Source organism: Salmo salar, chromosome ssa24, assembly GCF_905237065.1.
Source record: "Salmo salar chromosome ssa24, Ssal_v3.1, whole genome shotgun sequence".
Classification (NCBI taxonomy): Eukaryota; Metazoa; Chordata; class Actinopteri; order Salmoniformes; family Salmonidae; genus Salmo; species Salmo salar.
Genome location: NC_059465.1, coordinates 15,768,085 through 15,791,071, shown reverse-complemented (window position 1 = coordinate 15,791,071; position 22,987 = coordinate 15,768,085). Strand labels below are relative to the sequence as shown.

Genomic DNA, 22,987 nt, shown 5'->3' with positions numbered 1-22,987 from the left:
TTTGGAAATTGCGCCCAAGGATGAACCAGACTTGTGGAGGTCTACAATTCTTTTCTGAGGTCTGATACCTTTAGATTTTCCCACGATGTCAAGCAAAGAGGCACAGGTACACCTCCAATTGACTCAAATGATGTCAATTAGCCTATCAGAAACTGAAACAAAACTATAGTTTGTTAACAAGAAATTTGTGGAGTGGTTGAAAAATGAGTTTTAATGACTCCAACCTAAGTATATGTAAACTTCTGACTTCAACTGTATCTGTTTTACCGTTTAGAAATGAAAGCACTTTATGTATCTAGTCCCCCCATTTGATGGTGCTATAAGTATTTGGAGAAATTCACTTATGTGTATTAAAGTCAAAAGTTTAGTATTTGGTCCCACATTCCTAGCACACAATGATTATATCAAGCTTGTGTCTCTACAAACTTGTTGGATGCATTTGGATTTTGTTTTGTTGTGTTTCGGATTATGTTGTGCCCAATTAAGATTAAAGGGATACTTCAGGATTTTGGCAAGGAGGCCCTTTATCTACTTCCCCAGAGTCAGATGAACTCGTCGATACCATTTTTATGTCTCTGCATGCAGTTTGAAGGAAATTGGTAACTAGCGCTAGCCTAATTGCTAAGTAGCTTTAGCGCAATGACTGGAAGTTTATGTGTATCTGCTAGCACGCTATCAGATACCCATAGACTTTAAGTCATTGTGCGAACACTGGTTAGCATTGGCTTGTGAAACTACCTCTAACTTCCTTCTAACTGGACACGAGACATAACAATGAGGAACTAGGTAACCATGAGTTCAGCTGACTCTGGGGAAGTAGAAAGGGCCTCATTGCCAAAATCCCGAAGTATCCCTTTAATCTTAATTGGGCACAACATAACCAAATACTTACAAAAACAATACGTTTTCAAATGGGGGGACTAGGTACATAAAGTACTTTCATTTCTAAACGGTAAAACAGATACACTATATATACAAAAGTACACCCTTTCAAATTAGTGGATTCGGCTATTTTAGCCATACACGTTGCTGACAGGTGTATAAAATCAAGCACACAGCCATGCAATCTCCATAGACAAACATTGGCATTAAAATGTCCTTACTGAAGAGCTCAGTGACTTTCAATGTGGCACCGTCATAGGATTCCACCTTTCCAACAAGTCAGTTCATCAAATTTCAGCCCCCATAGTGCTGTCCCGGTAAACGGTAAGTGCTGGTATTGTGAAGTGGAATCGTCTAGGAGCAACAACGGCTTAGCAGCGAAGTGGTAGGCCACACAAGCTCACAGAACGTGACCACCGAGTGCTGAAGCACGTAAAAATCATCTGTCGTTGGTTGCAACACTCACTACAGAGTTCCGAACTGCTTCTGGAAGCAATGTCAGCACAAGAACTGTTCGTCTGGAGCTTCATGAAATGGGTTTCCATGGCCGAGCAGCCGAGCACAAGCCTAAGATCACCATGCGCAATGCAAAGCGTCAGCAGGAGTGGTGTAAAGCTCTGGAGCAGTGGAAACACGCTCTCTGGAGTGATGAATCACGCTTCACCATCTGGCAGTCCAACTGACAAATCTGGGTTTTTGACGGATGCCAGGAGAACGCTACCTGCACCAATGTATAGTGCCAACTATAAAGTTTGGTGGAGGAATAATGGTCTGGGGCTGTTTTTCATGGTTTGGGCTAGGCCCCTTAGTTCCAGTGAAGGGAAATCTTAACGGTGCACCATACAATTACATTCTAGACGATTCTATGCTTCCAACTTTGTGGCAACAGTTTGGGGAAGGCCCTTTCCTGTTTCAGCATGACAATGCCCCAGTGCACAAAGCGAGCTCCATACAGAAATGGTTTGTCGAGATCGGTGTGGAAGAACTTGACTGGCCTGCACAGAGCCCTGACCTCAACCCCATCGAACACGCTTAGGATGAATTAGCACACCGACTGCTTGCCAGGCAAAATCACCCAAAATCAGTGCCCGACCTCACTAATGCTCTTGTGGCTGAATGGACGCAAGTCCCCGCAGCAATGTTCCAACATCTAGTGGAAAGCCTTCCCAGAAGAGTGGAGGCTGTTATAGCAGCAAAGGGGGGACCAACTCCATATTAATGCCCATAATTTTGGAATGAGATGTTCGACGAGCAGGTGTCCACATACCTTTGGTCATGTAGTGTATGTATGAAAATACCCCAGAATAAAAGGAGAAATTCATATGAAACATTTGATCTCAAATCCAAAATGCTGGAGTATAAAGCCAAATGTAAAAATGTTTGCTTCACTGTCCAAATAAATAGGGGAGAATAGATATAGGTAAATCCACACAGAGACATATGCGAACTGTGTATTTGTGTGTGTGTGTGTGTGTTAGGCTTACCTTCCATTTGAGGCCAATTACTTCATAGAATTTATAGAAGTCATCTAGGCTGCAACAGAACATCACACACACCTCTTTAAAATAACAACACTTATAGTATGTGTGTGCTCATACAGTATGTGTGTGTGTGTGTGTGTGTGTGTTACCTGAGCATGGGTGCTCCTGCAGTGTTTAGGGCCTTGTATGTGAGGAAGCGGTCTCTGGCAGACATACGGGGTCTGTAGAAACGCATTAGACCATCAAACTGCTTCAGAGACACACCCATTGGCCTCTAAGGAGCAAATACACACGCACGAAACGCAACAGTTACACATAAATTACAACAGCTTACCGACACTACCTGGGTGTGTGTATGTGTACCTGTCTGCTGACCAGCAGTTGGAAGGCATGGTCGATAGCGGAGCGTTTGTGGAGCATCAGAGATTTAAACTTCATCTTCTCAACACCGTTAAATGTATCGAACACCACTGCCAGAAGCTGCAACACAAACACACTGTCAAACCATGGCCAAAGGGTACACAGGGAGGAAACAACAGCATGTGTGTGTGTGTGTACCAGGTTCATGATGAAATAGAGTTCAATGGAAAGGTAGACGATGAAGAAGACACAGGACCAACGGTTCCTAGAGTATGCTGGCATCATCACGTCTGGGAAGCTAGAGGAAACAGGACACCAGCAATCTCATTAGGTACTATACAGTCTTGAGAGTAATACAATCTCAACAAGCACTACGCTGTTCAGTGGTGTAAAGTACTTAAAGGAATGGTTCACCCATTTTGAGTGATGTTCTATCGATTCCCATTTCATGTTTTCATGACCCTCTGAGCTATTGGCGTTCAAGCAGGCAGAAATCCGGCTGGTATGTCGTAGCACTGTGATAAAGTCGCTCTCACTACACTGGAAGTTAATAAGGAATACGACTTTTAGATTGCAAAAACGTCTATCATACATGTCAGATTTCAATACTGACTGATATCGTAACTCGGATGTCTTTTCTCGAATGAGCCATTGATCATATTTTTGTGATATTCCTACCTCGAGACATGTGTAATATAACCTGTTGGGGCTAGGGGGCAGTATTTGCACGGCCGGATAAAAAACGTACCCGATTTAAACTGGTTACTACTCTTGCCCAGAAACGAGAATATGCATATAATTAGTAGATTTGGATAGAAAACACTCTAAAGTTTCTAAAACTGTTTGAATGGTGTCTGTGAGTATAACAGAACTCATATGGCAGGCCAAAACCTGAGAAGATTCCATACAGGAAGTGCCCTGTCAGACAATTTGTTCTCCTTCTAGGGCATCTCTATCAAAAATACAGCATCTCTGCTGTAACGTGACATTTTCTAAGGCTTCCATTGGCTCTCAGAAGGCGCCAGAAAGTGGAATGACGTCTCTGCAGTCTCTGGGCGAAAAACAGCAGGAGTTTTTGTGAGTGGTCAAGCAGGGAACAATGACACTGGAGTGCGCGTCCACGAGAGGACTCCATGTTTTTTTTTCAGTCTTTGAACGAATACAACGTCGCCCGGTTGGAATATTATCGCTATTTTACGAGAAAAATCGCATAAAAATTGATTTTAAACAGCGTTTGACATGCTCGAAGTACGGTAATGGAATATTTAGAATTTTTTTGTCACGAAATGCGCTCGCGCGTCACCCTTCGGATACTGACCTGAACGCACGAACAAAACGGAGGTATTTGGATATAACTATGGATTATTTCGAACCAAAACAACATTTGTTGTTGAAGTAGAAGAACCATGATGAAGAACAGCAAAGGTAATCCAATTTTCTTATAGTAAATCTGAGTTTGGTGAGGGCCAAACTTGATGGGTGTCAAATTAGCTAGCCGTGATATCTACTCAGAATATTGCAAAATGTGCTTTCGCCGAAAAGCTATTTTAAAATCTGACACCGCGATTGCATAAAGGAGTTCTGTATCTATAATTCTTAAAATAATTGTTATGTATTTTGTGAACGTTAATCGTGAGTAATTAAGTAAATTCACCGGAGGTTTGTGGGTTCACCGGAGGTATGCTAGTTCTGAACATCACATGCTAATGTAAAAAGCTGTTTTTTTATATAAATATGAACTTGATTGAACAAAACATGCATGTATTGTATAACATAATGTCCTAGGAGTGTCATCTGATGAAGATCCAAAGGTTAGTGCTGCATTTAGCTGTGGCTTTGGTTTTTGTGACATATATGCATGCTTTGAAAATGGCTGTGTGATTATTTTTGGCAGGGTACTCTCCTGACATAATCTAAGGTTTTGCTTTCGCTGTAAAGCCTTTTTGAAATCAGACAGTGTGGTTAGATTAACAAGAGTCTTGTCTTTAAAATTGTGTAAAATAGTCATATGTTTGAGAAATTGAAGTTATAGCATTTATGAGGTATTTGTATTTGCGCCACGCGATTCCACTGGCTGTTGACTAGGTGGGACGCTTGCCCAGGGAGGTTAATGGATGGTCTAGCACATTTTTCCTAATTGTCTGCCTCATTAGTCCAGGGTGCATTGCATGGTGCCGTTGCCAGAGATATTATAGAAAGAAGATAGGAATCTAAATTGCTGAAGGAACGTATAACGCCCCAACCAGCAGACTGTCGACCAATCGCACTCACGTTGTCATGCTGTGCCACGTGGTTGCTAAGCTCATCGTCACGCAATCCCTTCTCAAAGTTAGTCTATATGTTGAGAAACGTGGCTATTTTCCTCGAAAGTATGTAATGTCACGATTCCAAAGCTATGAGATACTACAGATATAGCAAGTTAATTATCTCACATCTCGGAAAATATTTGCAATGTTTTACTTTTTGTTGACAGAATTCGTGCTAATGTTGGGTTTTTGAGCTAGCGCCCAATAGACTCCCATTCACTCTGAAGGAGCTCCTTTATGGGATCAATATCATGCCAAATGTATTCACAAATGTAAATCACCAATCCACAAATGTAAATCACCAATCCACAAATGAAATTCACTATCCACAAACAAACACCTTTTGATTTGTAAATCGATATATTGCATTCCATTTTTTTTTATAACTACAGATATGCAGGTAATTTCCAAGGGCCTTAAGTAAAATGACTGCCATAAAGATTTGCACATAGGAGAGATATGCGCAAACATGACAGATATGGCAAACCTGCAACTCCATATTTGGAAGTGCTTAGGTCACCTGACTTTTGAAGGGATTTGACAACAAGAAAAACAAGCACACATGCTTCGTTTGTAAACGATGTCTGAGTGTTGGAGTGTGCTGGAGTGTGCCCCTGCAACCCTTAAAAAAATAAGAGGAATAAGGAATTTGAAAATGTATTTATACTCTTATTTTTGATACTATATATGAAGTTTATTTCAAACCAAATACTTTTAGACTTTTACTCAAGTAGTATTTTACTGGGTGACTAATTTTCTTTTAAGGTATCTTAACTTTTACTTAAGTATGACAACTGGGTACTTTTTCCACCACTGATGCTGTCTTGAGAGAGTATTACAATCTCAACAGTCACTATGCTTCCTTGAGAGAGTATTACAATCACAACAGTCACTACGCTGTCTTGAGAGAGTATTACAATCTCAACAGTCACTATGCTTCCTTGAGAGAGTATTACAATCTCAACAGTCACTATGCTTCCTTGAGAGAATATTACAATCTCAACAGTCACTATGCTGTCTTGAGAGAGTATTACAATCTCAACAGTCACTATGCCTCCTTGAGAGTATTACAATCTCAACAGTCACTATGCTTCCTTGAGAGAATATTACAATCACAACAGTCACTACGCTGTCTTGAGAGAGTATTACAATCTCAACAGTCACTATGCTTCCTTGAGAGAGTATTACAATCTCAACAGTCACTATGCTGTCTTGAGAGAGTATTACAATCTCAACAGTCACTACGCTGTCTTGAGAGAGCATTACAATCACAACAGTCACTACGCTGTCTTGAGAGAGCATTACAATCTCAACAGTCACTACGCTGTCTTGAGAGAGTATTACAATCTCAACAGTCACAGAGCATGAAACATTTCAGACTATTAGAGACACAGGTGTATAAAGCAGGAGTTATGGTGTGTGGTAGATGAGCAAGTCTTACTTTGCGGTGGTCAGTAGCACAAAAAGACTAACGATGCTGTTCTCCAGAGTGTTGAAGTACTGAGAAAAGAAAGCCAGACAAAACAGTTTGAGACAGTCCCCTCCAGTTAGCACCACAACTAGCAGTCTACAGAGGCACACCATACTGAAAATGTCAGTCAAACGGTTTCACTTACTGGATCAGAAGTGTTCGGGGAGAACAGACAGAAGCCTGTAGAGAGAGAGAACAGATCCATACTCAGACAGACATAATAGAACATAATTGAATTTAGATTTCAAGGTACAGTTGTTTGTAAGATCATATAATTTCCACTGTTGTCCAATGTTTTTGGAGGCTCTTCGAGGATTGTCATTTAGGATTAATGTCATTATTTACTTCGATGAACAGCCAAGATGTGTGTGTTTGTGTGTCTCACCCAGGATGGCGAAGATGACCATGAAGAAGAGCAGCAGCAGCAGGATATCTATAAAAGGGGGAAGGGACTGGAAGATTTGACGCAGGTTTCTGATTGGACAAGAGGGTGACAACACACAACAGTTATTCACACTTTGGAAACAACAAAGCAGTGCGAGGTAATACAGGTAAAGGTGTGTATGTGATGTATCTGCGCTGTGTGTGTGTGTGCGCGTGTGTGTGTACCTGCGCACGGCACCACAGTATCTGCAGTCCACCAGGAAAATGGGTCTGAGAGCTCTGGTCACACGCAAGTGTGACGTCTGCCGGATCAGAACTACTATGGCCTCCACAAACTGGAGTAGCAACACACACGTCTACACACAGGAGAGACCAGCTGTCAGTCATATGAAATGCTGAAACTATAACTGTTTGTAAACCATCTAACTGACAGGCAATAATGTGTCACTCTTGTGAGTATATAGGGTCTCACGGGGTCCCTCAGGAATCGATTCTGGGACCACTCTTGTTTGCAATCTATATGCACTGCTTGGGATGCTCCTATGAAGTTGTGTGTATGTACCTTCACCATGGTCCTCTTGTGTCTGATGAATGTGTGGAAGCCGAGCCAGCGCAGCTTCATGCAGAGTTCAAACGCCACCATAACCAGAGCCAATAACTCCAGAGTGGCGTGGACCTACAGAGACAGAACACATCCTTTAGTCTTTCACCCCTAACCTCTGCCCTCTAACCCTAACCCAGCAGGTCCAGAGTGGTGTGAACCCGTGGCAGTGTGTATGGCAGTGTGTGTGGCAGTGTGTACGTACATAAACATCCAGGCGTAGTGATGGTACAGCGGGAGCCTCAGAGAGAGACAGCACCATCAGTAGGAGTCCTGTTAGCAGCTCCATCATGTAGAACAGGTGGTTGTGAGCAAACAAGTATGCTGCCAGCGCCTTTGGATTCCGAGGGTGTGTGAAGAACTTATCATTGTTCTCTCCTTCCTATGGACCAACCACACACACACACATCGACATTTCGTTTAATAATACAAGTGTGAAAATGATACATTTGTTCTACAGCTCTCTACCATTCACCTGAGCTATACCTATAGCTACAAATAAAATGTACTGTCATAACTCTCCTGTGACCATCTGAAGGATCAGGTTACAGTGGGTCCGCTCTACAGCGTGCTCTCTCTCGTAGAGGAGGAGAGCGGGAAGTCGGCTGTTTTATGGTCGGTCATAAAATACGCTGCCCCTATGCTCTGTAGTGTTCGAGGTTGGAATGTAAACTGTGGAACACAGAGAGACACTTGGACATTGAAAGTTTGAATAATTAAACAATATTTATATTTTTGAGAATGTGGGAGTGGTCCGTGGACAAGTGTGTTTCAAGTGTGTTTGACAAGTGTGTTTCACTTGGTGATCTCATGAAGACAGGAAACAGATAACTGTATCTCTTAGTGTACATTTCCCAGCTATCAGGTTTACATTTAAATATTGTGAAACGTATGTGATTAAACATTAAACTATTTGTGAAGAGATGTAATGTGATGTTAACCTTCTAAATGAGAAAACATGGGTTTTCATATAAAGTTAACCAAATCAGGTGCCACGCCCACGTGAGCATAGACATTACGTCAGCGTCATGGACTGCTCTTTTCTCAGAAGTTTATTAAACCCACTCCTGCGAAATGTACATTCGACCAGAAAATATGGAGCTGATGCTACATGTTGAAATGGTTAATGCTATAGGCCACGAAGACCATACAGCTGTAGTTTTGGCTACATGGCTGGAAATGGTTAAGCTCTGAGACTATCAATCACTACAGAATAAGAGCAAATCCTAGACGTATAATTACTAGTCTGCAGCTGGAAATTACGTAAGTCTAGTACGAGAATACCGACAACCGTGGAAGCATCTATACTATGCAACGACCATCTGTAGGCCTGACGTATCCATTACAACAGACACTATCCAGAGCCGCGGAGAAAGCTACAACCACATAGGACATTGTGACTTCTGGGGAAGTTAACCAGAGACTCTCTGATGAACTGACTCTCCAGCAGACGGACCGGCGATTCCAACAGAGAAGACAACAACGACATACGGGTGTGTATATATACGTTGCAATTATTCTCGAATGAGCGGCCGTTCATGTGCAAAGAATTAGCATTTCAATGAATATAATTATCAACTGTGTGGAGAATCCATTTTGTCTTTCCCGCTCTCTCAGTCCCCACCCCTTTGTCTACCAAGCTGTCATATCGGCTTCGTCCGCTAACCCAAATATCTACTGTTTGTTTGTTATATATTTCTGTAATTATTTAGTTAGTTAGTAAATAAATAATTAGGCCAATTTATATATCACTGATTCATCATTTAGGCTAGGGTTCATGCAGATATCCAAAGGTTTGCGACCTTCAGTAATGAGAACTGATGAGGTAATAATAATTAATTAATAAGCGACTGTTTTGATAAGATATGAAAATATCTGAAGAGTCGATTTGGGAAATAGAGACTCTAAACAATTTCCCGTGGTGCCCCGACTTCCTAGGTAGACCTGATTAGTTTACTCCCGTAATAATAATTACACATAGAGAATTGATTTGATGAAATAGGTCTTCACATTTAATGGTAGTCATAGACACAACAGTACACAAAAGGTTTAGCACACAAACGCACATGATCTACCCGTCAGAAGATGCTGATGTGTCCCACCATAGCTAGGCTTTCTTACAGTCAGCTTACAACTCCTAACATTATAATGTAGCTAATCATTACCATCTAACTTTTAAAGTAAATACCAAGTAGACAGTAATATAGTCTAGCTAGCCAACATGCCAAAATGGCTGTGTGTGTGTGTGTGTGTGTGTGTGTGTGTGTGTGTGTGTGTGTGTGTGTGTGTGTCTGTATTTTGTACCTGTAGATAGATGGCTGCTTCCTGGTAGTTAATCTCCCAGCTTTGTTGAAGTGAGGCATTGTGTGATCTGTAGTTTGGTGGTGGCCCCGGTGTTGGTATCACCTGGTTATTCACTATGTCATACCCCCCTCCTCCATCTACACAGAAGGAACAACCACAACATTATTCATTCGTTAATACAAAATAATTAAAGAGCCTCCAAAACCTGACAGATATATTTAGTCATTTCCTATACTATTACGGAGCTAATACACACTAGAGTAGACTAACTGGTGGGACGGCTTCAACAGCACTGTATCCTGCATGTTCACAACATATCCTACACGCAAGCACACACACACACACACACACACACACACACACACACACACACACACACACACACACACACACACACACACACACACACACACACACACACACACACACACACACACACACACACAGACACACACACACACACACACACATACCCACGCTATCTAGCTGTAGCTCGGTGCAGAATGAGGAGATGAGGACCGGACTCTCCTCCAGGGTCAACTCTACACTGTTGTCATGGATACCAGGAGTCTCTGTCTGCACGGCCGAACACTCCATGGCTCTGCTAGCTACCAGTGGTCCAGGAGTTTGAGTGTGTGTTTGGGGACTTGGTCCGCTAAAGCAGTGTGTGTCATTCACAGTTCACAGGTCCAGCGTCCTCGCGCCTCCAGGGACACGCACGGGCTAACATTCCACTGCACATGGACACACGTCAGAGAGACAATGTAAAAACAGATCCCCCACAGGGATCCCCAGACAAAGGTTCACCACAGCTCAGAGTTCCAGACACACACAGAGCAGGTGGTGTACCCTGCGTTCTTAGAGACAGGTATGTCCTCTGTCGCAGGAACAAACAAACCATTCAATGAAAAACAAATGTTGCTCGAGCGTCTGATGACAGCTGGTGGACAGATGAACCATCCAGTGTCTCTCTTCAGTCAAAGGGCTAGGGTAGGATCCCACAGCCTCTGTCAGCAGCCTACCTCAGCAGCCTACCTCAGCCTGGGAGACTGGGGAGTCCAGAATGCAGTCACACTCTCTGGAGTTACAACTTCTCTTACCCTCTTTCGCTTCTCTTAACCTCGTTTTCCCTTCCTCTCTCCCTCTCTGGGCTCCTCCCTCTCTCCGCTCAGTGCAGTTTCACCTTTGAGCTCAGTTCTGCTCTCTGTGCACATGGATCACTTTTATAATCGACAACGCCGCTCTTCACTGATGTTAGATTGAGGAGTGTCCTTCAAGTTATAGACAGGAAGTGAGGTCACCTCCTGATGGTGAGAGACACCAGACTGAGAATGAAGAAGGTCCTGATTAGATCCGTGCGATGTCTGGTTTGGCTGTCTGGAGCCTTAGCAGGCTGAGGAAAATCTAAACTACCATCTTAAACTTACCCTAAGTACTTATAATATGACTTCAGTCTCTGACACAACGATATAAATAATCCTTAAAATCAACCCAACCCATATTTGAATCCAACTTTAAGTCATGCTTACTAAAGATAATATACAACCAGCTAACCATTGACTCTAAAAAAAGACAGATCTAAAAACGTATTTAAAAATAAAATCCTCATAAAACCAAGCAGTAAAATCCTTAGTTGATGTGTAGTAGATGTCTTCTCCTCTCCTTAGGAATTACAGACAGACATCTGTGATCACTGGATTTGAGTGCCAAGTAGGCAGGAGTCATCGATATTATGCCAGCCAGCTGTCAGCCAGTCAGATCCTGCACACGGAAGCCTATTCAGGTGCTGTGACAGTAGCGTGTTCCGAGCTCAGTCTGCTGCTGTGTAGAGATCAAACTCCAGCTGAGTGATAATAATCCTGGTGAGGCTCCTGTTCTCTCAGGCCTCTGGCTACATGGTGATAATGAAGTGGCCTAGTATCTGCTGTTGTCCTAATAGCACTGTGTCTGTGGGTAAAGTCCCAGCCACTCGTTTGTTTTTCAGAACAATAAAACATTCAGAGCGCCCGTCAACAACGCACTGAGGTCAGGCCCCGTGCCTGCCTGTGGCTCCACAGGCCCATACAAACACACACAGGGCAGTCCTGGTCAGTCCTCTGGGCTAAGAGGAAAATACTACAGAAATCCTCTCTTTCCTCCACAGTGGCTTCTCCAACTAGGCTAAATCACAAGAACAAAGCCAGCAGCTGTATCATGTCCTGTCGTGAGCCGGAGCCTGAGTGACGGTCTGCTCAAGGCTGTGTGTTTTAGAGCAGGCCTCCTTTTGCTGTGTCCTGCTCTCTACTGCCTGTGGAACAAACTTCTCCTCCCAGGCCTCAGGGTAGTCAGCCCTCCTCCCACTCCAGATATCCTGGAAAAACACCAGTCCTTTTCCTGTCCACTTCCAGAGGAGCTCTCACACACACACACACACACACACAGAACCAGAGAGGCCCGGGGGGCCCTAGAGAGAGAGACACACACACACACACACACACACACACACACACACACACACACACACACACACACACACACACACTGCCCTGCGTGCGCTGCGGGTGGGGGGCAGACACAGAGGTATCTGCCTCTGCTGATGCTGCAGTTTCCAGTGTGTATGTGAGAGGCAGTCTGCAGGTGTGTGTGTGTGTGTGTGTGTGTGTGTGTGTGTGTGTGTGTGTGTGTGTGGTACAAAGGCTACAGGATTACTGAAGTGGAGAGACACACAAACACGATCTCTGGGTCAGGGGGACACCTCTCTCTTCTAATTTAAAGCGACAGAGGAGCAAGCCAGCGCTGCATTTATCTGCTCTGATGACAATCAGCAGAACCTCCCAAACCACCGTACCCTCGAACCGTACTGCCGTCAGCCAAAACCTAACCTCAGCTTGCAGAGGAGCTGCCTCTCTGGTGAGTGTCCTAGAAGGGGTTATGTTATTTTACCTTCAAATTATTTACAGTCGCTGTTCAAGTAGATGCATTTGCTTCTGTACTCTTTGGTTCATGGTCGTTCCATATGATTTCAATCCCTTTCTGACTGCACACCTTTATATATGAATGAATCCTTTCATACATGTTTGCCCATGGTAATAGTGGTCAGAAAGAGATTTTGCTCAAAGTACACCCATTTTGCATACCCCGCCCTACCATGAGACATCCATGTCTTCATCACTGAAAAAGATAAATGGTTGAGTTTGATATCATTTGAAGGCTTACAAACAGGGTTGTCAAACATTTTGATAATTTCTTCAAAATGTTTTTATTTTATAGCCATTTTAACTCCAATTACCTAAAAACACGTAAACTCAGATTGTTCTTATTTTCACATTAGATCATCTGAGGTGTTTGTGTTGTGTCCTTATCAGTTGAGACAAAGCATATTCTTAAATACAGGGTGGGTGTCAATTCAATCATAGAAACAGAATTCATAAAATGGACCTATCCCATTTACATTTGAGTAATTTAGCAGACGCTCTTATCCAGAGAAACTTACAGGAGCAATTAGGGTTAAGTGCCTTGCTCAAGGGCACAGACAGATTTTTCACATAGTCGGCTTGGGGATTCAAACCAGCGACCTTTCGGTTACTGGCCCGATGCTCTTAACTGCTGGGCTACCTGCCATCCCTTCAGACCACTGCAATTTAGCTGGTATACCATTGAAAATGAATTGAAATTTTAACTTCCATTTACTACTAGAAAGATTGCCGATCGGTCCACCCACCGTCGAATGACAACTTGAATGGGAATGCCTATTCTATTACCTATACAGTGCATTCGGAAAGTATTCAGACCCCTTGACTTTTTCCACATTTTGTTGGATCGGTCAGGTTGGATGGGGAGCGTCGCTGCACAGCTATTTTTCAGGTCGCTCCAGAGATGTTCGATCGGGTTCAAGTCCAGGCTCTGGCTGGGCCACTCGAGGACATTTAGAGACTTGTCGCGAAGCAACTCCTGCATTGTCTTGGCTGTGTGCTTAGGGTCATTGTACTGTTGGAAGGTGAACCTTCACCCCAGTCTGAGGTCCTGAGTGCTCTGGAGCAGGTTTTCATCAAGGATCTCTCTGTACTCTGGTCCGTTCATCTTTTCCTCAATCCTGACTAGTTTCCTAGTCCCTGCCGCTGAAAAACAGCCCCACAGCATGATGCTGCCACCACGCTTCACCGTAGGGATGGATGGTGCCAGGTTTCCTACAGATGTGACGCTTGGCATTCAGGCCAAAGAGTTCAATCTTAGTTTCATCAGACCAGAAAATCTTGTTTGTCATGGTCTGAGAGTCCTTTAGGTGCCTTTTGGCAAATTCCAAGTGGGCTGTCATGTGCCTTTTACTGAGGAGTGGCTTCCATCTGGACACTCTACCATAAAGGCCTGATTGGTGGAGTGTTGCAAAGATGGTTGTCCTTCTGGAAGGTTCTCCCATCTTGGTGGTTCCAAACTACTACCATTAAAAATGATGGAGGCCACTGTGTTCTTGGGGACTTTCAATGCTTCAGAAATGTTTTGGTACCCTTCCCTAGATCTATGCCTTGACACAACCCTGTCTCGGCGCTCTACGGACAATTCTTTCTCTGACATGGACTGTCAACTGTGGGACCTTATATAGACAGGTGTGTGCCTTTCCAAATCAGGTCCAATCAATTGAATTTACCACAGGTGGACACCAATCAAGTTGTAGAAACATCAAGGATAATCAATGGAAACAGGATGCACTTGAGCTCAATTTCGAGTCTCATAGCAAAGGATATGAATACTTACGTAAATAAGGTTTCTGTTTTTATTTTTAATACATTTGCAAACATTTCTAAAAACCTGTTTTCGCTTTGTCATTATGGGGTATTGTTTGTAGATTGATGAGGATTTAGATTGAGGTTGCTAGATCGAATCCCCGAGCTGACAAGGTAAAAATCTGTTGTTCTGCCTCTGAACAAGGCAGTTAACCCACTGTTCCTAGGCTGTCATTGTAAATAAGAATTTGTTCTTAACTGACTTGCCTAGTTAAATAAAGATAAAAAAAATTGTTAGGTCAACCAATACATAATCATGAGTAGTGTAGCTACTGTATAGTTATGTCAACCAATACATAATCATGAGTAGTGTAGCTACTGTATAGTTATGTCAACCAATACATAACCATGAGTAGTGTAGCTACTGTATAGTTATGTCAACCAATACATAATCGTGAGTAGCCTAGCTACTGTATAGTTATGTCAACCAATACATCATCGTGAGTAGCCTAGCTACTGTATAGTTAGGTCAACCAATAATTGATGCCAAGTCTTTGAGTGCATGCATCCTCCAAAGATGGAGGGACAGTTCATGGCTTGATCAGAGGAAGGTGCTCAGGGAGATGGTTGATGAAGATGGAGTCTGGTGTTGATCTTGTAGAGGGCTACTCTGGGAACCAGCCTGAGTTGTGTAGCTACTGGACTTCTCTTCCTTCACAATGCATGGCACCCACTTGGGTGATGACTCAGCAGCTAAGGGAGGCAGGAAGCTCACCACACACAGTTCAGAGTACAAGCCAGTCATCCTCATTACAACCCCTTTGCTTCAGCACTGCATCTCCCATTCCTCTCAAGCTTCATTTGACTCTTCAATTGATGTTATCAAAAGATCAGGAACCAGCAACCAGGTGAAACAAAAAAAACTGGTACAGTGCTGTCTCCAGGTGCATCATTCGAAAAAATTATAATAAGCCAAGCCAAAAAGAGCTGACCAGCCAGTCAAAAACAAAACAGCTGATAAAAAAAACCACACTATTAAAAAGACTTACAAATAATTAAATATGTTCATATTTACAGGAGCTCTCTGCTTAGGCTGCTACTAGGGCGCCATGGCAACTGTAGTACTTGTGAACTCAAAACACACTAGGATTTCAATAGGTTTCCGATAGAAGATTCACCATTCAATTTAAAACAATGGATATTCCCAACATTCTCTGACGTATGGACCTCTAACCATCTTTATGGTACCATTTGAACGTTAAAACTTTAGTAGCAAAAACAAGACACCCACCCACCCTGTATTCAATAGCATGCCGTGCCTCACCGATTGTTGGCACAACACAAACAGCTTTGATTATGTAAAATAGGATCTATACTCCAACATATATGAACACGAAAAAAATTGAGTTTACCCATTTAGATAAAAGACGTTAAAGATAAAAATAAATTATATTATTAGTTTGACAACCCTGTTTGTAAGATTTCAAATGACATCAAACTCAACCATTTATCTTATTCCGTGATAAAGACATCCTGACGGGTTGCATCACTGCCTGGTATGGCAACTGCTCGGCCTCCAACCACAAGGCACTACAGAGGGTAGTGCGAACGGCCCAGTACATCACTGGGGCCAAGCTTCCTGCCATCCAGGACCTCTATACCAGGCGGTGTCAGAGGAAGGCCCTAAAAATTGCCAAAGACTCCAGCCACCCTAGTCATAGACTGTTCTCTCTGTTACCACACGGCAAGCTGTACCGGTGCGCCAAGTCTAGGTCCAAGAGGCTTCTAAACAGCTTCTACCCCCAAGCCATAAGACTCCTGAACATCTAATCAAATGGCTACCCAGACTATTTGCATTGCCCCCCCCTCCTCTTTTACACAGCTGCTACTCTCTGTTGTCATCATCTATGCATAGTCACTTTAATAACTCCACCTACATGACTCTGTACTGGTACCACCCTGTATATAGTCTCACTATTGTTATTTTACTGCTGTTTTTATTGACTTGTTACTTTTATTTCTTATCCGTTTTTCTTTTAAACTGCACTGTTGGTTAGGGGCTCGTAAATAAGCATTTCACTGTAAGGTCTACCTGTTGTATTCGGCGCATGTGACTAATACAAATTTGATTTGATCATCAACCAACAACCCCCAAACAGGACAGGTCACCAAAACAATAAGGCTCTGAACAGTTCATAGTTGTTCCATATAATCTGATTAAAAAAATTATTTAACTAGGCAAGTCAGTTAAGAACAAATTCTTATTTACATTGACGGCCTAGGAACAGTGGGTTAACTGCCTTGTTCAGAGGCAGAACGACAGATTTGAACCTTGTCAGCTCGGGGATTCGATCTAGCAACCTTTCGGTTACCAGTCCAACGCTCTAAATCACTAGGCTACCTGCTGCCCAATCTATGCTTAACATTAGAAATAATAGAATAGAATTAGAAGACTGAAGCTGAGCGCCTAGCAAGTAAACTAATGATCATTATTATGAGACAAGAAAAGTTAAAACAGATTACAAAAGACAAATCCTAAAAATGACGATAGCCATTATGAATATGCTGTGCTAAATGCTATTAGATTTGTCACGGGCTGCAGCCACCTTTGATATCTAACGTTTGCTAGCTGGGTCAGCTAGCTACGCAGTAAAATGTAGATGTCAACAAAAACTTACTCTCGTCTCCCCTCTCTGTCTCCTCGCTCAACAGACCGCTGGTCGGATCATCCCAGGTCAGGATGAGGGGCACGTCGTCATCCGTACCCTCCATTCTCCCGGACTGGCAAGATGAAATCCACAGGAAAAAGCAACGTAGTACCCCCCAACTAGCTAGCTAGCGTTATTAGCTGATAATTCCTGCTAGCTAGACTAGCCCTTAGCTACTGGCTAATGCTATGGTCAAAACATACACGACATAGCTAGCTATCATCTGCAGCTAGCATAACGACGCATCTTGCTAGCTAGATAACGTTAGCTATCTCTTCCTACCTGGATAACTAGCTAGCTTTCCAGGTGACTCCACTAAACTAAGAGTGCTCGAAAAGCACCCGATAAACGAGCTTATCTTCATTAACAGTCGTCTATTAGTCAAATAGAGCTAGATACTAGAGCTAGATACTGCTCCTTGATTTATCCCGAGTTGACATCTGTCATTGACCAGTAAACTATGCTATTCTAACTAATCGATGTCCAGTCCATCAGCATCAGCTGCCTACAAAGATATTTGCTAGCGGAGACTGAGAAGAGTAAAGTGAAGAGTTTTGTAAACCATGACTTATAAGCATTTTATTGGTACCACCATCAACTAAGGTTTGTATCCCAAAGTCGAAATAATTATGAGAATTTTCAAATAACGGTATCTCCATCCAAATAGAGCCCCACAGTGGAGGTGTCATAATACCCATAAACCCTAGCGGTCAAATAGGGAAATGGTTCCAATCGTTTTTCACCTATTCATTTTTTTCATAGGGAATTTTAGAAACACTTAAAATAAGGGCTGTGTTTCGTGAAGGCTTACCCTGGCGGGACGTTTTGATAACCATGTAAATCTCTCTCGAACAAGGTGACTTTTATCAATATAGTCAGCTCTCCTATTCGAAAATGCTAATTAGCATCAAAGTAGACATCATGTAAGACTACAAATCCCTGCAAGCGCCTGCATGTCATCTATAGTTACACCTTTGCTAACAGGTATTGTGTCAATTTAAAACTTGCACAAGTCAGTTCAAAGAATTGTCAATTTAAATACATTTACCAAATGTATTCATTACTAAATTTAGCTAACATTAGATAGTTAATCCAGAGATTATTACATTTACCTCGATTCAACAGTCTTGTCATAATGGCATTTGTAGTTCTTTATGATAGCTACATTAGCAGCTAATCAGCGTTTCATTTTTGGGGGCGATTATATTGATAAAAGTCACCTTGTCCTTGAGAGATTTACACGGTTATCAAAACATCATGCCAGGGTAAACCTACATGAAACACAGCCCTTATTTGAAGTGTTTCTAAAATCCTCTATGGGAACATTTTATGGTGGAAAAATGATTGGAACTATTTCCGTGTTTGACCGCTATGTTTTATGGGTGTTATGACTCATACTGTGGTACTCTATAACTTGCACAGTAGGCTGTACCATTCACTTTAGTACAACGCCACTGATGACCAGCAGTCCTTGTTTTTCAAAATAAGAGTTGTGGCTTGAAATTCTAAAGTTTCTCCATCAGACTGGCTGCCATAAGCCTGACTTTAATAATAATGTATTTTTTATTACCCTAATTGAATATATATATATATACACACACACACACAGTTGAAGTCGGAAGTTTACATATACTTAGGTTGGAGTTATTAAAACGTTTTTCAATCACTCCACAAATTTCTTGTTAACAAACTATTGTTTTGGCAAGTCGGTTAGGACATCTACTTTGTGCATGACACAAGTAATTTTTCCAACAACTGTTTACAGACAGATTATTTCACTTATAATTCCCTGTATCACAATTCCAGTGGGTCAGAAGTTTAAATACACTAAGCTGACTGTGCCTTTAAAAAGCTTGGAGAATTCCCAAAAACTATGTCATGGCTTTAGAAGCTTTTTATAGACTAATTGACATAATTTCAGTCAATTGGAGGTGTACCTGTGGATGTATTTCAAGGCCTATCTTCAAACTCAGTACCACTTTGCTTGACATCATGGGAAAATCTAAAGAATTCATCCAAGATTGTAGACCTCCACAAGTCTGGTTCAAACGCCTGAAGGTACCACATTCATCTGTACAAACACGCAAGTATAAACACCATGGGACCACGCAGCCGCCATACTGCTCAGGAAGGAGACGCGTTCTGTCTCCTAGAGATGAACGTACTTTGGTGCGAAAAGTGCAAATCAATCCCAAAACAACAGCAAAGGACCTTGTGAAGATGCTGGAGATAACAGGTACAAAAGTATCTATATCCACAGTAAAGCGAGTCCTATATTGACATAACCTGAAAGGCCGCTCAGCAAGGAAGAGCCACTGCTCCAAAACCACCATAAAAAAGCCAGACTACGGTTTGCAACAACACATGGAGACAAAGATTGTACTTTTTGGAGAAATGTCCTGTGGTCTGATGAAACAAAAATAGAACTGTTTGGCAATGATGACCATCGTTATGTTTGGAGGAAAAAGGGGGAGGCTTGCAAGCCGAAGTTCGCCATCCCAACCGTGAAGCACGGTGGTGGCAGCATCATGTTGTAGGGGTGCTTTGCTGCAGGAGGGACTGGTGCGCTTCACAAAATAGATGGCATCATGAGGGAGGAAAATTGTGCATGCACTGAAGCAAAATCTCAAGACATCAGTCAGGAAGTTAAAGCTTGGTCGCAAATGGGTCTTCCAAATGGACAATGACCACAAGCATACTTCCAAAGTTGTAGCAAAATGACTTAAGGACAACAAAGTCAAGGTATTGGAGTGGCCATCACAAAGCCCTGACCTCAATCCCATAGAAAATGTGTGGGCAGAACTGAAAAAGTGTGTGCGTGCAAGGAGGCCTCCAAACCTGACTCAGTTACACCAACTCTGTCAGGAGGAATGGGCCAAAATTCACCCAAATTATTGTGGGAAGCTTGTGGAAGGCTACCCAAAACATTTGCCCCAAGTTAAACAATTTAAAGGCAATGCTACCAAATACTAATTTGGTAGCACCATCATCTCTAGGAGACAGAACGCATCTCCTTCCTGAGCGGTATGACAGTTGCTTGTTCCCATGGTGTTTATACTTGAGTACTATTGTTTGTACAGATGAACATGGTACCTTCAGGCGTTTGTAAATTGCTCCCAAGGATGAACCAGACTTGGAGGTCTACAATTTTTTCCTGAGGTCTTGGCTGATTTCTTTTGATTTTCCCATGATGTCAAGAAAAGAGGCACTGAGTTTGAAGATAGGCCTTGAAATACATCCACAGGTACACCTCCAATTGACTCAAATGATGTCAATTAGCCTATCAGAAGCTTCTAAAGCCATGACATAATTTTCTGGAATTCTCCAAGCTGTTTAAAGGCACAGTCATCTTTGTGTATGTAAACTTCTGGCCCACTAGAATTGTGATACAGTGAATTATAAATGAAAAAATCTGTCTGTAAACAGTTGTTGGAAAAATTACTTGTGTCATGCACAAAGTAGATGTCCTAACCGACTTGCCAAAACGATAGTTTGTTAACAAGAAATTTGTGGAGTGGTTGAAAAACGAGTTTTAATGTTTCTAACCTAAGTGTATTTAAACTTCCGACTTCAACTGTATATACATATATACATTTAATGTTAATATTGTGAACCTATGTTTTATTTTTTTACCTCCTGTTTCAGGAAGTGATGTCACTGAGTACTACCCCCATTTATAGAACCTTTCACCCACACCTGGGATGATGCCTGATGAAGACCAAAGGGTTGAAACGTTGTTATAGTAAAGTCACCTGGGAGCATAAGCAGCAGTGTGTGGCATTTTCCTTTTTATTTGGCATGTAATACAACTATCTAATGAGCCTAAATAACATGATCATGACCATTATTTACCCCCCCCCCCCCCACACCTCTTAGTAACTGTGTTGTAAAACCTTGTCCCTTCAGTAAGTATTCATACCCTTTGACTTATTCCAAATGTTGCAGTTTTACAGCCTGAATCCAAAAAGGATTAGTGAGGGGCTGCCATTGAGGCTGCTGGAGTTGCAGGGGGTATTGTTAGAGAAACTGATCACCAGCCCGGCTGAGGAATGTGAAAGAACACGCTACATGCAGGTGTTGCTTCGCCATGACACCAACATGGAGCTAGTTGCAACACTGGAGATGGAAGTCGCTGCCGCCATCGAAGACAGAGATGCAAAGGTGCCGATATATACAGTTATCATTATACTACTGTTATTACACCAGAGTTTAGTCCTTGAAATATTTAACCTAATTCTAGATCAGTTATCCAAAACTTCTCCTTTTTCTTCCCTCTCATCTCTCCCCCTTCTACTCTCTCCCCACCCCCCTACCCTCTGCTCTCTCAGATCTCTAAGAAAAATGAGGTGATCAGGAAGTTGAAGAGCTCTATCACACCCTGATCTGTTTCACCTGTCTTTGTGATTGTCTCCACCCCCCTCCAGGTGTCGCCCATCTTCCCCATTATCCCTTGTGTATTTATACCTGTGTTCTGTTTCTGTTGCCAGTTTGTCCAAGTCAACCAGTGGTTTGTGTCTCAGCGCCTGCTTTGTCCAGTCTCTTTTCTCGCCCTCCTGGTTTTGACCCTTGCCTGTCCTGACTCCGAGCCGGCCTGACTGACCACTCTGCCTGACCCTGAGCCTCTGCTGACCTGTACCTTTGCAGCCCTCTGGATTACCGACCTCTGCCTTACCCTGAGCCTGCCTGCCACCCTGTACCGTTGCCCTACCTCTGGTTTACGGACTCCTGCCTGCCTTGACCTGTCTATTGACTGCCCGTTGGAATATTAAACTATTGTTTACTCGACGTGGTCTGCATCTGGGTCTTCCCTTCATACCTGATACTCTGCACCAGATGGAGAAGATCTGAGGACTTTGTGTTTGCAAACACAGCAGGAAACCGGCAAGCAGGGGTGCCAGGTCAAGCTAAAACTTCTAGCCTAAGGACCACTCAAAACCACCCAAAAGGCCTAAAAACTAGCCCACATTTTTTTTTCACAGCAAGAGAGGAGTTGCCATATCTATACAATAAACCCCTTTTCCATAAGGTTATCGAGCCAATTAAGGAATATCATAGTAACTTGTAACGACCGTTAGAAGCAAAATTCGGGTTTCCTCAAAATAATTATTGTAAGCTATGACATAATAAAGGAATTTGAATAAGTTACAAGAGAAAAGATAATTTGCCCTTAAACTCACCAGATCATTTTCCATCAATGGATGTCGATTTAACCTGCTTGACTGCTATGATTAAGTAATAAGGCACAAGGGGGTATGGTATATGGCCAATATACCACGGCTAAGGGCTGTTCTTAAGAATGACGCAACGCGGAGTGCCTGGATACAGCCTTTATCCGTGGTATAGTGGCCATATACCACAAACCCCCGGGGTGCCTTACTGCTATTATAAACTGGTTACCAACGTAATTAGAGCAGTAAAATGTAATGTTCTGTCATACCGTGGTATATTGTTACGTACGCCTCTAGGAAGAGGAAACGCAACACCCTGCTACAACTCAACTTCCCGTGGAGTGAAAGAGGTATGGGACTGTAGGTGCGAGTAAGGATGACAAAAGGCAGAGAATTTACCGTTTACTAGGAATTTATTCCGTCACACGGTAAATTTGGGGAAAAGGGGCTGAACGGAACCAAAGCAAGTAAATGTCAAAGCCCCCTCTCCTACCTTAACTACCCACTACTTACCTAACTAGCACCACCTTGCGCACTAACCAAAATACAGGGGATGGTCCACCCAGGTCTTACCTAGTGTGCATAGACAGAGTATATACTACGGGTATATGTATGCCTGCAG

At 42.6% G+C, this 22,987-nt stretch overlaps 1 protein-coding gene and 1 long non-coding RNA gene across 7 annotated transcripts in view; one reads left to right on the top strand and one right to left on the bottom strand.

The window, feature by feature from the left end:
- The window catches only part of LOC106585001 (two pore channel protein 1), a 24,147-nt gene extending 6,691 nt beyond the window's left edge, over positions 1 to 17,456 (bottom strand). The window contains exons 1-12 of one of the 5 annotated variants that reach the window (XM_014170723.2): positions 17,168 to 17,456; positions 9,790 to 9,926; positions 7,691 to 7,867; positions 7,447 to 7,560; positions 7,110 to 7,240; positions 6,886 to 6,974; positions 6,646 to 6,680; positions 6,471 to 6,529; positions 2,922 to 3,021; positions 2,727 to 2,843; positions 2,513 to 2,637; positions 2,367 to 2,415 (exon numbers count right to left, since the gene is read on the bottom strand). In XM_014170723.2, coding sequence (XP_014026198.1) covers positions 2,367 to 2,415; positions 2,513 to 2,637; positions 2,727 to 2,843; positions 2,922 to 3,021; positions 6,471 to 6,529; positions 6,646 to 6,680; positions 6,886 to 6,974; positions 7,110 to 7,240; positions 7,447 to 7,560; positions 7,691 to 7,867; positions 9,790 to 9,926; positions 17,168 to 17,261 — 1,227 coding nt within the window. In that variant the 5' untranslated portion in view covers positions 17,262 to 17,456. Of the gene's footprint in view, positions 1 to 2,366; positions 2,416 to 2,512; positions 2,638 to 2,726; positions 2,844 to 2,921; positions 3,022 to 6,470; positions 6,530 to 6,645; positions 6,681 to 6,885; positions 6,975 to 7,109; positions 7,241 to 7,446; positions 7,561 to 7,690; positions 7,868 to 9,789; positions 9,927 to 10,262; positions 12,149 to 17,167 lie in introns of those variants that run through there. The other 4 variants (XM_014170722.2, XM_014170721.2, XM_014170725.2 and 1 more) reach the window with 4 other exon arrangements.
- LOC106585002 (uncharacterized) lies at positions 12,332 to 22,987 on the top strand. Of its 2 annotated transcripts, XR_001323879.2 has the most exons (5): positions 12,340 to 12,678; positions 17,202 to 17,800; positions 20,843 to 20,967; positions 21,143 to 21,358; positions 21,526 to 22,985. It is a non-coding gene; the product is annotated as an uncharacterized lncRNA (long non-coding RNA). The 2 variants fall into 2 exon arrangements; XR_001323878.2 differs by having other exon boundaries at positions 12,332 to 12,678; positions 20,843 to 21,358; positions 21,526 to 22,987.